Below are 16310 nucleotides of genomic sequence, written 5' to 3'. Positions count from 1 at the left end.
TGGAAAAATCTGGAGTTTATAAGCATAAGTGTCCGGAGTGTAATACTGTTTATGTGGGACAATGCGGACGAAATTCCCAAAAACGATATGCTGAACATGAAAGGTCCTTCAGGAAAAATTATTCGATGTTTTCAAACCATTCTTTGACATGCTACCACAAGTTTCCGAACCTAAACGATACGGAAATTTTACACTATGCAAGGAAGGGTTTCAAACTCAGTTATTTAGAATCCTTGGAAAAACATTGCGAGCACATCCGCATTGTAAACAGTAAATTTAGGTACTCAATTAAGCCAAGTACACTCACAGGGGTGGTATATAAGGGTTAATTTATAGGACGAAACTGCAGTAACGTTAATTACAAATAAAAGTGGTAAAAACATAGAAAATTTCAATTCTCTTTCCTTCATTATGATTTCCTACCACTAAGTAGCGGCTACATCCATCAATTTACAAATGGTTTTGTCGGTAAAAACATGAAGAATTCAAGAGTAATTGTAATATAGTACAATAAAGTTTATCGATATGGGAACTACTTTCATTTATGTGGAACTACATCATAAATAACAATCATAGAAATGATAGAAGTATTGATATGAATGAATTTTTTCTAATGTCATAAACTTCATTATAAAAGACTTTTGCCATTTTTGAAAGGATCAACAAGAGAATCAAGAAAACTTTAATGAATATTTGGAAAATAGGAACCAACGAATCAATATCTTCCCACCCTTGCCCTTATCAATCAAATTTCAGAAATACAGATGTATTGGACCAGTTATCTTTCAATTTTCATAGAAACGAAATGAACGCCTGATTGTCGGGATATTATATTATTCTGCATTCTCTTATGCCGATATAAGCATTATCGACGAGTTATTCCAGGAATCAATCGTTTTGCATGAAGTTCATCACCATCAACAAAGTTGTGTACTGTACAAAACTCATTTTGGGTTAGCCAAAGGCTATCCTGTACCTTACCCCGTAAAATTAACAGATGTTTTGATAAGTAGAGGTGAATATAACATAAAGTACTTAACCCTAATACATTCTAATGATTAACCAACCTACAATATACTCGTGTAGTATGCGTATAACTAGAAACAAGGAACGAATCATTTCGGGACCCTACATTAATCAACTGCGATTTGAATTCTGTTTGAAAATTATGAAATGAGTCATTAATTATACTTTGGAGCAAAAAAGGAAAAACAACCTTTGTGTTGCTACCTCTCTACTGGATATGCACCATAGTTGAAAGGACGCGTCAACATCATCAACCAATGGCCACTCCTCACACCGTGGGAATAGTGAGTATTGGTTCCGAAAATAATGTGCCCTGAGCAGACGCAATGAGCAAAGAATAATAGTTTTTTATTTTACATTTTTTTCATACTAATTTCTTAGTGATATGCAGAAACATGTATAGAATTTGACAAAAAAAACAATAGCCAATTGACTGAAAAATAGAACCAAAAGTAGGACTCATTCTCACTGGGATTGATCTCACGACGTTTCGACAAAGTCTCATTGGTAGACTATCCTTACAGCAGATCGTGTAGCCTCTGGAGACATCCTACATTTTGTTTTATGAAAGAGAGGACATTGGCAGATCAAGATCTTCGAACGATGTGGCGCCACTGGAATCAATGAAATCTTCCCGGAGCGCCAATTAATTCTTATTGTTGTTTCATAATTTCATGATTTGTAACACTTTTTATCCAATTTTTTTTGAGAAAAATGGAAATTCACCCTGTTTTTTGAATAGGCCCTGTATTGTTTTCATATTTTGCTCGCACAAGTTTCTCAACTTCTGAGAGTTGTCGTTCATATAGCGGCGACAACTGATTAACGGAAAAAAAGATTTCAAAACAGATTTCAAAACAGATTTTTTCAAACAGATTTGAATTTCTACTTCCTAATTATTCGAGACTACTCGATCGTATTGTTGACATCGTTCAATATACCTATCAAATATTCAGCTTTTCCGTTTAATTGCTTATTTATTTAAGCATATCAGGTCATTTCAAAGCGGGACCATTTATTGTCATTATTATTTTTTATCTTATTCAAATTGATAAGGATATCAATATGATATTTGATGATTTACGCAAGAATTACATAAATGGGAAAAAATGACAACAATAATGATCATTATCAGGAATTTTATTATTTTGTATAAACAAAATAATGACCTAGAACACCTATAAATACTCAATTTCCTCTTGGGAATGTTGCATCAGATAGTTGGTCAGTTGAAGTTGGTGAGTGAACAATATTTCTATTCTGCTGATATCTGTTGAATTGTTCCTTTCTTCAGAAGTTTCAGAATCTTTATATCGAAATCGAGAAGTCGAAAAACAAAACATTTTTCGTAAATCATTATTATCGCCCACAAACTGAATTTGCCGTATGAGTTATTGTTGTCATATTTTATATTTTTGAATTGTCACTGTTCCGAAACGAATTCATTTTCAGCAAAGTCAATCACAATATACTGATAGTTCCATTTTTCTTGGAACGTTCTGCATTCACTGTCGATTTTTCGCTTCTTTTCCATACTAACAAATCACACATTAAAACAATAAGTCAAATCAAAATACTTTTATTGACGGGTGTTACTTTATTTCACAATAGACAGTTTCGCTTCCTTCGCCTTTCCTACGCAGACTAACTCGCAGTTGCGCCGCTAGCTAGATGTCGTTAAGTGTCACAACACACAATAATGATTGAAATGCAAAAAAGCGCAAGTTTTTCTTAGGTCACGCACTTTGCGACTATCTTAGTCTAGAAATAGACTTAAGGGCAGAAATTGGCCCTTGGAACAAACTGAAAAAATAATTATGGCCCAAAGGCTTCAAAGTTTGGAGACCCCTAGCCTAGACTAGTCGAAATATTATCAATGCAACTGCGAGAGCCATTTTCAGTCCTAGTAATGACACATATGACTGGTTACGATATATTTTGCGATTGTATGGTGAGCAGCTTGTATTTTTTATCTAGACCTGCCAAAAATGCTCTCAACAAATTCATCATCAGCTGTCATACTATTATTTTTCTTTTTAATCATTCCACAGATAGAACCTTTTCCATACGGATAACTGAAATGAACAACATCACACTTCCACTGTTGGCACTGCTGTTCTACTCAGCATATGCTTATTTGGATCCGAAAGTAAGTTAAGAGTTCATTTCAAGTACATTTTGAAAATGGAGTTTACTAGATGATTGAGAGTTTGTATCTCAGAGATTTGCTCAAAATCTAGCATTGAAGCTATTTTCAACTATGTCATGTTACAGAAAAGCTTTTGAAAAATATTCATTAAACGACATTGTTTGTGGAGGACTCAATATTTTATACTGTTTTTTGGAATTTATATCCTTTCACAATCTGAAAAAATCGAAGATGAATCAATAAAGAATCTGCTGAAGTGTGATAAAGGGCAAAATGAAAAGTTCAACGTGAAAAGTTACTGTGTAATATGAACTATTGGAAAGTCTAATTAGTCGGTAACTTGTCGTATTCATAAATTTTTCCTTAAAATTGAAAGAATCAATCGACACAATTAAATATTGACACTCAGCTTTCTTAAGTGGTCAACATTTCGGGAACAATCCTTTTTCGTTTTCAAAACCCGTATTCACTATGAAAATCTCGCCTCAAAATGTTATATTTATAATTTCTGTTGACACAAGTCAAAAGTAGTTTGATTCATCTTTCATTTTTTTAGATTGTGGAAGGTTAAGTCCAAAAAAACAGTATAAAACTTATGAAAAATATTTCCGACCTCGAAGAATAACACAGTCAAATGTAGTTTTCAGATATTTTTTTATTGACAAGGTCTATTTTCGTAACATCTTCCTCTTGGATTACAAATTATAGAGTTTATGAAAAGAAATTATTAAATGTTCCGCCATTTTGTAGTAGGTGAAGATATTGACTTCATATTCTAGAGTGAAGTATTCGTCAGGAGCTTCAAAATGGTATGTCATAATACTCCCCTTTCTATTTATTTTTTCCCCAGATAGCACCCCTCTTGAAAGTTTCATCTGTCAATTCCACTTCAAAATAAAGTATTGATGCATTAATTTTATTATTCCAAATTTCAATTTTTTTAGTTAGCCCGTTCAAAAAATAAAAGGGGGGGATATTAAAGAAATTCACTGTATGTAGAACAAAGGAGAAGCTATGACCATTCAATCAAAATTGATATTGATAGAAGGCACCTCATTTTTGCATAATAGTGTGTAAATTCAATTCGAAAAAATGCAATTGATTTCATTAAAAGTAATTCTATACGAATATGTGTAGATCATGCAAAGAAGCAACTTTCAGACACAAACTGGAATAGTTTGGAATACAAACTGAATAGAGAAAAGTGATTTTTGTTCATGTAAAAGTGTTTGTTTTGAAAGTCTGAAAGTTACTTTCTTGTAAAATCTACACATCTATGTATAAAGTTACTTCTTTTAAAATTGAGTGATTCCTTCCTTTCTTTCAAAGGTTCCCACATTTTTTTTGAAAATTACCCCTTTCAATTTAGTGTGCGAGCATTTTTGACTGCGTCAGTAACTTCTTCGTTTTCCAGGACTTTGGAGAGGAGTTAACCAAAGCTGCTAATGAATGGCATGACATTTGCACAGATATCACTGGTGCAACTGATGACATGATAAAACAGGTCCGCAGCGGTAATTTCATCGAAGACGAAAAAATGAAGGTAGGTGGGCATACCCCAAGGTTTCGATCTATATTGATGATAAGGCACTTTAATGAAATGAATTGAAAAGTTTTTTTTCTAATTTTCACTAGTTATTTTATTTAACGACCGGTTTCGGGTTTCATCCCATTATTAAGTATGACACTAACTAATACATTTGAAATTTGAAAACAAGGTTCTATAGGTAGTTTGTAGGTAAGCTTCAAGAGGGGGGGTAGTTGAATAAACAAGAATACCAACTATACAATTCAACACTGAGATTAGTGAAATTACCGGGGTTGTCAAACTTATAAATTCAACAGTGAGGACCTACACGAATCGAGTTGCTCGTTTAGGGAAATATATACTTCGGGTTTTAAATTGATTTAATAATTTCCATAGCTTTCAACAAATTCCCTTTCTTCTCTTTATCACATGTGTGTAGAATTTTGATGTTATCTTTACTTATCTTATATTTTGATCCTTGTAGATATTCATTCGTCGTAGATTTTGTGTCCAAACAGATTACACCGATTGATGTAGTAGAGCAGTAGATCAGTGTTGGACGAATTTTGTGTTTTGACTACGTGTAGTACGTTTAATTTTTTCATGAACATGAGTTCTATCAATAATGAAATAACTTTCTTTCAAGAAGTTTTTCAGTTTAGGATAAGAGCCTCTGCAGATTGGGAACGAATAAGAAGCGTTGGATAATACCAAACATATTTTGAACCTAAACCTGAACCTTCGGCTTGTGTTGCGTGTTCTTTGAAGCGTGTTTTGATGGCTCTACCAGTATGTCCGATATATTCCTCGTCACAGTCTTCACCAAATATCCTTGGAGTGTTCATTCTCCAACATCTTGTCATTGGGGTTACTGAACATTTGTTGAAGTGACCAAGAAGTTTTGAAGGCTACTTTCAAAGATAAAATGTGATTCGTTGGTGAATCTTGGTTCATAGATGGGACAATAAACTTTGAATCTATATTTGAATCTGAATTTGCAATCTTCCACAAACCATCTTACACGGACATTATCATACGTAATTCCTCCACTCACCATAACCAGCATAAAGTTGCTGCATTCAATAGTATGCTTCACAGATTATTGAATATTCCACTGTCTGAGAGTGATGCCCAGAGAGAGCTGAGTTTGATCAAACATATCGCGGTCAACAGCGGTTATGAGGTAGATATTATAAACTCCATTCTTTCCAAAAAACTAAAAAAGCAAGCCAGGGACCAGGTCTATCTTCAATCTGAAAATTGAAGATGAGAGGGTAAATCGTTTATGAAGAGTATGAATAGAAGAGGTCCTAAATTCGAACCTTGAGAAACACCCGAGATGGCCAAAAATTTCCCAGATGTATTTCCATGGTATCTGACAATGAATTTTCTTTATTGTAGATAATTTTTTATCAACTCTAAGAAATTGCTTGACAATCCATATCTGCTTATCTTTTCCAAAAGTACATCATGATGAACCTGATCAAATGCCTTATGGAAATCTGTGTACAATTGTGATTTATTTTCTATAGTGTTGAATGATTCATAACTGAATAGTAATAAATTTGTGTTAATTGATCTTTGACTCATGAAGCCATGCTGTTCAGGTACTATATATTTACCTTGGGTACCTACCTGTAGAGGAACCTAAGATTCATCTTCAGTTATGATTACCTGAAATATATTACCTCACTTATACATCAATAATAATACTTTCTCGGTTTTGTGAGAAAACAAGTTCACTAATGGTGATCTTCACAAATCTAGTTGGTCATTCATTAGAATGTTTGAATTTATAAGTTTATTAATTTCCATTGCTTCCAAATAATTCAGTTCCAAACCTTTATTTCCTATGTGTAAACTTTCGAACTCTTCCTTAAATATATGATTTTCTTCTGAAAGATGATTTGAATATGTTTTCTCATTCATATAGCTCATATGATGTTCCTGGATTCGATTCCTGAACGTTCTGCCAGTTTGACCAATATATACCTTAGGACTCGTTCTACATTTTAATTTATATACTCCTGATTTCTCGAATTTGGATGTCTTGTCTTTATTATTTTTAACTAAATTTCCCAACGTATTATATGCGATTTTATTATCTCGTTTCCTCAAAAATGAAGCCACTTTTTCTGTTGTTTGCCCAAAATACGTTGAAGCTCTATAATTTTGATTATCTAACTCATCAATAGGAAAAACGTCTTGAATCACTTTTGCGTAGACTTTTTTGGAAAGTATTTTGTTTATCTATACCAGTGAGGATGGCAGTGTTCCATGTAAATGCAGTTTTTTACCACCCATTTAAAGTAGAACTCATGTGAATGATATCTGATTTTATTCCACAACGAATGTTTGAAATACAAACTGAGTGAAGAAAAGTATCTTCTGTATAATTCAGTGTTCATATAGAAGTATTTGTTTTGAAAGAATATTTTTCTTTCGTGTAATTCAATGTTTATATGAAAGTAGCTGTTTCAGGAGGACTTTCTTTCAGTTTGTGTCTGAAAGTTACTTCTTTACATGATCTACACATCCATGTATAGAGTTACTTATTTTCGAATTGATTACTTCCTTCCTTTCTTTGAAAGATTCCCTCATCTTTTTTGTATCGAGATGGAGTAGTAGAAAGCCAGAAACTTTCTTTCCCAAAAATTAATCACTACTAAAAATATAACCACTTCAATTCAGAATGTATATATTATTATAAAGTTGAAAAAGCTTCACAAACACAAACAACTGCATTTTCATAGTTCCAGATAACATTTGTTGAAATTGATGATGAAAAATGACGGTAGATAATTCCAAAACAAGCACTGCCTCCGAAAACCAGAACTGCAGCACCCATCTCGACGTTACTACTTCATCTCCTGAAGAGGCTAAATTGTTTGATGAAACGCCCGTCTAGAAATGTTGCAGTTCTGGTGTTCGAGCACAGGGTTACTTCTGCATTCATTCTATGCCAGAGATTCCAATTCTAATTTTCACAATTGATGATATCTTAATGTTTCAGAGATACCTGCTGTGTCTGTGGCGAGTTTCCAGAGTTGTAAGTATTGGCTTGAATGATGAATATAAAGTAAGCTAGACCATCTACGAGGGTGGTATGAAAAGTTCACAACCTCAACATGAAGATGGCAGCACTCGTAAATAAAAGCTAGTGAATTTTGTTGTTCATCTGTTTTAGTAATTTTAGACGCGCAGTTGTTATGTAACAGTCCTTTGAGTGGGTTGATTTGGGTGATTTTATGAAAATGGAGAAAATCGAGTATCGAGCTGTCATTGAATATTTGATTTTGAAAGGCAATACATTTACGGAAATCAAAGATGTCATTCTGTATATGGGGACTCTCCACCATTATTAAACAGAGTGAAAATTTGAGTAGCTGAATTTAAATGTGGCCGAAATAGTCTGGCTCACAAGATCCTTTTTATAGGAACTTCTGTCCAAGGGCTCCGAAAATTATGATCCATGGCTCATTCCATTCGGAATGACCTCTAGCAACTTTTTGAAAAATTTCAAGAGGGACTGATAATTTTCAAACTAAAAACCTCACTTCTTGGAGCTTTTCTTGCAAGCCTACAGAAAATATTCACTTTTTAACGTCTTTGAGGTTTTTAGTTCAATATTTATCAGGGTTTTTATGTAAATTTAAAACTTGTAAGAATGAGTTAATCAACTAAAGTATATTTAATAAAATAATCACGGGATTTTTTTTACATGGATTTCCTTTTATTCTCTTCAATATTTTTCAAGATATTTGCACAAAACCAAACCCCTCTTTTTTTCACTAAATAGGCTTGTTTCGTGCTATGCAAAATGATACTGGTTGTTTATAGACTGATCGAGTTAGGGGTATATTTTAGTTATCAAGCCTAATCGGTCCAAAGATCTCTTTATATTTGCAGAGAAAAGAACAATTCAAAAAGCAAGAATTTAAATTGGCCGCGTGTCTGTTGACCAATAAAATTGATCGTGTCTAGAGCGGAGTTGCCAAGTGTATTGGATTTTAATATCCAATCACAGATCTGATGATCCAATTTGACAGACGCCATTTTTGTTGTTATTGTTGTCAACTCGGTGTGAAAACAACTGTTGAAATTATCTAATTGAATAACGTTTATTTTTGTGAAAGGTAGGTCTCGGCGGGTGCCTATTTTGCTGCATATTCTGTGTCATCAGTTCACATTCCGAAAAATAGTTTTTCAGGTTATTTTTGGATTGAATTTTACTATTACTACCTTGACTGAGCTAAAATAAAAATTAAATCAAAACTTTCCATCTTTCGATAAAAGACAAAGTCTGAAATGAATGTCATATAAATAAAAGGGACCTACTAAATATACCACCGACCGTTTCAATTTTTCATTCTTCATTTTGGTACCAAAGTATTGCAAATTTTTCAAGTAAAATTCATCGATCACTTCAAAATCGACTCTTGGTTAGTTGTCGGAGTCAGCTTCAACAAAACTAGGCTCAACATTCATTCCGAAATTATTTTAACAAAAATACGAAATTATGTGTAGAAACCATTGATATTAGAAAGAGCACATTTTCGGATACACTACAGAGGGCGCTGGCTGACTGGATGACAATATGGCTAATATACCAGTAACGTTGCATTTCTTATTTTTGGTGGGTGGCATGAATGCATAATTGATTTATTTTATTAGGGTTCATGAACATTCGAAAACCATTTGAAAATACAGCTCGTTATATTCTATTCAGAATCATATTTAGATATAACTTGTACTATATCAGTTATCAAGGCAAATATTTCAATGCTCAATTCGTGGATTCGAGCGATCTTATTATTGTATATTTATTTGTTTGCTGGCTTCATTCCTAACAAAAATTATTAAATAATTACAGGAACTTTTGATTGATCCTTCATTTTCTCAGGAAAATGGAGTACCCATATCACAATTTATTGGTTTAATCGGCATTGAAAATGTATGTCATATCGGATCCATTCTGCTTGTTTTTACAACATTGAGTTTCAACTGTTTCTTAGCTGACAGCTCGCGTAAGAAAATTCGTTTTTTCATCGCGTTAAGTTTGTGTGTGTTTCAAAAGTGTTTTAGTGGTACTTTTGAATATTAATATGGTGCATTCTTGTGCTGATTCATAAGGTGGCGAAAATATTAAATTTGATGACACAGTTTCTTATTTCAACTTCAAGTATTCTCCACAAAAAGTATTCTCTGGAGTTTATACTGTTGCTGAAGGTGTGATAAATTTTACTTCATTAAATTTTATCATATGATTAATGGTATTACCTCGAAAGCTTTTGTTGGATAAGTTCGAGTACAATCAATTCTGTCTATACTTGACCTCATTCAACCTTCTTCTCAAGTTTTGAAAGATTCAACAGATCACCCAAGCGAGCCTATAACGCTTGAATTTAGTAGCAATGTTAGAAAGAGGTATGTATGTAGAAATCGTTTTTTTTTCATAATAAATTGCAGTTGTACAGATTGAGGATTGTGGAATAAATTGAATATTTGAAATGATTCTTCAATCCACTTTGTTTTATTTTTCGACTTTCATAACTGTATATTATTAAATAATGCATAAAATCATAGTTTAGGTGTTGTGTACTGATTTTAGATATAGAAGGTATTTCGAAACATGATTTTTCGTGTACATTTCATTCCATGTTGAAAATGTTTCATTAATTTACGTTAACGGTTTCATATACACTTCCATAATTGAATTGATAATTATAGGCTTCGTAAATTTCACGATTTGGCAACGTTGATTATTTCTATTGTTTCTATTGGTCAATCGAACAAGAAGCGGGAATAGGGCCGTGACGTCACTGCCCTACCACATTCTATTTTTAATAATTAATTACGGGAAAACTACGGTACTTAGAGAGCTGAGACAAACAGCACTGTTTTTCAATTTGAAATTTCTATCAAGTGAACCATAAACCAAAAATCATGAAACAAGCCCATTGTTTACAACTTTTGCAATTTCTTCGAGCCTCTCTTGAAATTTCTCAAAGTTGCTAGAGCTCATTTCGAATCGAATGAGCTCTGGATCATAATTTTCGCTGCCCTTGGACAGAATACAAAAAAAAGTGACCCCGGCTATATTGCATGACAACTGAAAATTTCTTAAAAAATTACTCCAACATAAGTAAAGAACGATTAGCTATTATGAAGTTTTGATCATCATGGCTTTGGCGGGTAGTTGTTTGGTTTTCATCAGATTTATCACCAACAATTCATAAGCAAATTGTAAAACGCATTCTGTTTGTGAAATAACTCAACACATAGTGAGTAAAGGAAATATGAGTAGCCAATAACCTACCTAATTCACTATCTCACTAGCACCCGCTTGCATACATGTTTTCCCGCGCTCGAATCTACAACTAACCTTCAAGATTGTCTGACAAGATGATACAACTGTCGAAACTGTCAAGCTTCTGAAAATATATTTTATAGTCACCCAAATAACAGATATGGAACTCAACCGTTTCTTGATAAAATAATGAAATATGGCCAATTTAGAATCCAAATCTCTCCTTGTTATGATCATCTTGTTAGTTTATGGTACGATTTTTTAGGCGGATAAAAATTTGAAAGTTGATGTGGAAGCCATTCGCCAAGTACTACCTCAAATGCTGAAAAAGGAAACACCTGTTAAAGCAAGAGACTGTCTTGTAAACGCCAGAAATTCAGGTAAATAAACAGGGAATAGGTGATTTTCTAGGAAGCACACATAGATGCAGTGTACATTAATTTCACATAGTGGAGAGGCGATCAAACCTGCTTATGGTTAACACACTTGAAAATTCATGTGATTTTTTGATGTAATAAATATAATAATGCATAAAAACTAAATAATCGGTAATACACTTTTTTGTAGATCTGAAGGAAAATTATGACAAGATCTACGAAGTGGAGAAATGCCTATATAATTTGGATCCAGAGGTAAAGCATCATTATTGTTGAAATGAATGTTAGAGTGCAAATTTCTGCCTCACTACATGTTTCGTTTTGAAATACATTGTAGCCTAAAGGTGATTGTGCGTATATCCCTAGCTAGGGCATATTATATATTTCTCTAGGAGTTATCATGACCATTCATAGTTCTGTCAGTATCACAAAGAAGCAAAATCAATCTTCAATCGCCAATATTGAGTTTTATCCAAGAGATCATTATACAGGTACTCACGAGTTAATTTTTTGCTTGAATGAATTTAAGAATAACTGAGTGATCGGTTGACGGAGTACTTCCCAGTCTCTGATCTGGATTCCTGGCCCGGAAGGCAATAAAGCTGCTGACTCCCTTGCAAAGGCGGTGCTGCAAGCAGCTTCATTAGACCAAAACCAGTTGTTGGACCACAGTAGGGATGAACTACGATGTCTAACAGGTCTTCTCACAGGTCACTGTCGTCAGAATCAACACATGCAGAGACTCGGACTGTCGAAAGACAGTGTGTGTCGCCTTTGAATGGAAAATGATGGAACAGCAGAGCACGTACGGACTGAATCAGGTTTTCAGAGTTTGACACAGTCGCACTCTCACCTGGAAGATCACTCACCATATGAACTAGGTAAACCCCTTCGATAGGAAGCTGGGGTTATGTGAATGAAGTGAGCCACAATAATTCATTGCGGGTTGCGGTGGAGGGTCGAATACTCTCACTCACTTTTGACCTATCCTAACTTCTCAGTACAGGTGATAATATCTGTCTCTACAATGTCGCCATCTATGGAATAAACAGTTTCGACAGAAAACCCAATTCTTCAATATTCATCAGGGATGAACAAGGCGGTAAAAATGCGTATTAACGGATCGCCGCTAGAGGGCTACCTTGTATATGAATGAACTTTTGATTTTGAGTCGATTGTCATGACTCCTAGCGTCCGGAAAGGTCAAATAGAAAAAGTCGGAGAACGCTATATCAGCGTTGCCCGGGCGTTGGACGCTTCCGATGCCTGAAGAATATGCAGAAAGGGGTAAAAATTCGTCTCAACGGATCGCCGTTAGAGGGCGACCGAATACATTTGAGCCGATTGGCATGACCTTCAGGGTCCGCAGAAGTCAAATGGTAAAGTTGTTTCAAATGGTTTATAAACACTTTATTTCCATAAAAAGAGGCTCCGCGCCTGACCCAACCTAACCTAGCCTAACCTACCTAACCTAACCCAACCCAACCTAACCTAGCCTAACCTTACCTAACCTAACCCAACCCAACCCAACATAACCTAACCTAACCTAGCCCAACCTACCTAACCTAACCCAACCCAACCTAACCTAACCTAGCCTAACCTAACCTAGCCTAACCTACCTAACCTAACCTAACCTAACCTACCTAGCGACATCATAGCGCAACCTTTCTGCTTATACTTCTGGCATCGGAAGCGTCCTACACCCGGGTCTTGCTCGATGATACTCATGGCAAACCTATGACTGTTGCACTTTTTCGTTGAACAAAAAAGTGATACAGTATATCGGTGTCTTCAGAAGGGAATTCAAATTCCAAAGACGAACGTAATTCGCAGTCATGTCAAACAAATCAAAAATACGACTGCTCTCAACAAAATCTGAACTTGAAATGAAAAAACAACACGTTGAAAAGTATGATCAACACAAAAGTACGTCTAAACGCAATGAATGCTAACTGAGGCTGGAGAACAAGTAGCGTCGCAACGCAGATTCAGCGTTCTTTGACTTTTTTATTACGCTATACGCTATACTCTGCACACCCTGTACACATTGATGTCAGTCATGTTTTTCCTTCAATGCTGGACGCCATGTTTTTTTTGCTTTAACGCTGCACACCCTGTATACATCGATGTCAGCCATGTTTTTTTTCTTTACCGCTGCAAAAACCTTGTATACTTTGACGTCGGCCATGTATTTTTCTTAAACGCTGCACACCCTGTATATCACGATGGTAGTCATGTTTTTTTCTTCAATGCTGGACGCCGTGTTGCTCACACTCTTTCAACTTATCATGTTGAACGCGCTGGGTTATCAACAATGCCACAACCAACCGAACTCGCACTAACCATATCTACCAACTATTCGCATTCACATTCAATATCATAAGTTGGTGTAGAGGCTACGTCGTGGGTTCGATTCTCATAACTATAAACTTTTTCAATTATGTTTCCTACTATGTCTAGTCTGCCGTGACGGCGTGTCTGTCTCGTTGAATTATTTATTCCACAGAAAATTCAAATCTCCCGCTACAATGTTCTGAGGTGCAGAAGCGTGCGCTCTGATTTCGCGTGACAGTTTGAGGACGCTACGTGGCAATTTTGTTCACTCTGATTGGTTCGCTGCTGGATGGAACACCACGTCACAATTTGGTTGACTGTATGTCTTGCTGAGAAGCAACCTGGCTGATATGATGACGTCACAGTCTGTCTGTCTCGCTCAATCGGGGGACATCCTACTATGCTAAGGGGCATGTCAATCGACTCAAAATCAAAAGATATGTCGATTCATATACAAGGTAGCTACCTAGCGGGGGTATGCTGAGCCAAATGTTAGCCAACAAGGCTTTTTAAGGAAGTCAGTTGCAAAGCCAAGCTGCAAAATCACCATAGGGCTTTTTGTTTCCAGGACAGTTGAGTGGTTATGCACAGCAACACTGATGAAACCTTGATGGGTCGAAACAGCGATATCTGAAGTTATGACAAGTTCATCGAGCACTTGCCAATTTAAGTTAGAAGTGTGTATACGATTGATATCCGATATCTGTCACGTCCAGCTGGATATAGGTAGCCGGACCCTGACAAATCCTGATTCATCCGGATCCGTAGGATTGATTTGATCGTTCGACCAGCTCAAAAGATGACCAAATATTCGGTATCCGTCTCTCTGAGAAATCTTACACTTGGCTGCTCAGATGAATTGAAGTCTTCCGTGTTGAACTGAACATAATCATGATTGGAGTTGAGAATATTTCCATTTTTTCTTATGGTCATTCAGAGAGTTGTGTTTGAATCTTCTTATTTTTCAGCAATTCATCATGTTCTGAGGAGAGTCTAGAATAATCAGTTATCGCTACTGTGCTATTGGAAATATGTTCATTCTTGAGTACTATATTCAATAAAATTTGAACATGAACTGAAATTGTTTGATTGACTATACAAACTATATATATATTATAATAATAACTGAAGGATCGTCGATATAGAGTGGTTCGATGGGGCGGAAGAGAAAGTGACCCTGTAAACCTCGAATTTAAAGTATGTACATCGCTACGAAATCTTATTTTGATATACAAATATAATAGATATTTGTTAATTAATATTTAATGGAAGATGGTAGCCCAGTGTAAAACACGTATATTTTCCATAGTTAACCAATTGGTTTCCTTGAGTTTATATGAAATACTGTCATATTTTCTAATACCATATACATACCTAAGACATGATTTTTGAACTCTTTCAATTTTAAAAATGTCTTTTTCATCCAGGCATGAACCGTACACATCACAATATGCAAAATGACTCAACACAAGGGCATTTGTTAATTTTATTTTCAAACTGATTGACAATAAATGACGATGTGAATAAAGCATTTTCAAAGTCATGTAACTTCTTTGAACACATTTTGTGACATGTTTTGTAAACCTTAAATTCACGTCCATTTCAATACCTGAATTTTTCGCCATGTTCGTGGGGCATATTACTGTATCACCAATAACAATTTTAATATATATTTCCACCAAGCTACGCTTAGTACCAAAAACAAGCAGACTAGTTTGAGACTAGTTCAAATTGATTTTGAGGTTATGAGCTTCAGATTCTGAAATAAGACGAGCTAGATCTTCATTCAATTTTTGATTAGCAGTAGCAAAGTCATTAGGGTTAAATGGTAGAAATAGTTGTGTGTCATGCGCATACATATTTGAATTACAATGCCTTAAAACAGAAACTAGATCACAAGTGTACACGCAAAATGATAAGGGCCCAAATATAGATCCCTGAGGCACTGCTTGATTTTCCTTCTGAAGTTTCTACAAACTGTGAACAATCTTCAAAACAGCTTTCAATCAAATTTATAGCAGGTTCAGAGAATCCGATGAAGTTCAAAATTGCAAATTAAATTGGATAACTAATGGTATCGAAAGCCTAGAGAAGTCTATAAGTATCAAAGCAGTCGTGTTACCTTTGTCTGCAGTCTTATTAGTCAATGGGCTATGCTTGAAGACTGGCAATAAACAAATCTAAAGCAAATGGAACTTCAAACGTTCAAGCCAGTCTCTATATACCTACACAGTAGGTTTAATGGACTGACGCCTATCAGAAAACAACTACTCCCCTGGCTAATACCACGAAGGGCGTTGGATTATATCAGACAGGCGTCAGTGCAGGAATCTTCACAGAAAATGTCCTGCATATGCAATTGGCAATACAACTGAAAGAGTCGACCTTCAATTATGGAACGGTCACACTTGCAGACCGGTTTCGGGCTTATTAGCCACTCATCAGTGCAAGATAGTGACCATCATCGACCTAAAGTCAATGATATTCCACAATTGAAAATCGGAATTCTTTCAGAGTATTTCATTCCTCTTCCGAAGTTGGAGCGAACATCAAAAATGTCACTCCATCTAGTGGACGAGGAACTAA

At 35.2% G+C, this 16310-nt stretch overlaps 2 protein-coding genes across 4 annotated transcripts in view; one reads left to right on the top strand and one right to left on the bottom strand.

Moving 5' to 3' along the window:
• LOC111508293 (glutamate receptor ionotropic, kainate 2) overlaps positions 1 to 16310 on the bottom strand; it is a 163157-nt gene that overhangs the window by 57597 nt on the left and 89250 nt on the right. The gene's annotated exons all lie outside the window — the stretch shown is intronic.
• LOC141482118 (pheromone-binding protein-related protein 6-like) lies at positions 2204 to 14799 on the top strand. The gene is made up of 7 exons (XM_074174770.1): positions 2204 to 2264; positions 3078 to 3175; positions 4590 to 4718; positions 7717 to 7752; positions 11279 to 11393; positions 11581 to 11645; positions 14693 to 14799. The coding sequence occupies exons 2-7, from the start codon at positions 3107 to 3109 to the stop codon at positions 14708 to 14710; spliced, it is 432 nt and encodes a 143-aa protein (XP_074030871.1). The 5' UTR covers positions 2204 to 2264; positions 3078 to 3106; the 3' UTR covers positions 14711 to 14799.

This window comes from Leptinotarsa decemlineata, unplaced genomic scaffold (genome assembly GCF_025532065.1).
Source record: "Leptinotarsa decemlineata unplaced genomic scaffold, Ldec_3_MD MMD2_tig00000882_RagTag_RagTag, whole genome shotgun sequence".
NCBI classification, from domain to species: Eukaryota; Metazoa; Arthropoda; class Insecta; order Coleoptera; family Chrysomelidae; genus Leptinotarsa; species Leptinotarsa decemlineata.
This window is presented reverse-complemented; position numbering and strand designations above follow the sequence as displayed.

Coding starts and splice junctions, on each gene's coding strand:
- LOC141482118 (XM_074174770.1), top strand. CDS start 3,107: ATGAACAACATCACACTTCCACTGTTGGCACTGCTGTTCTACTCAGCA. Junction 3,176..4,589: donor ATGCTTATTTGGATCCGAAA/GTAAGTTAAGAG, acceptor TTCGTTTTCCAG/GACTTTGGAGAGGAGTTAAC. Junction 7,753..11,278: donor TGTGGCGAGTTTCCAGAGTT/GTAAGTATTGGC, acceptor ACGATTTTTTAG/GCGGATAAAAATTTGAAAGT.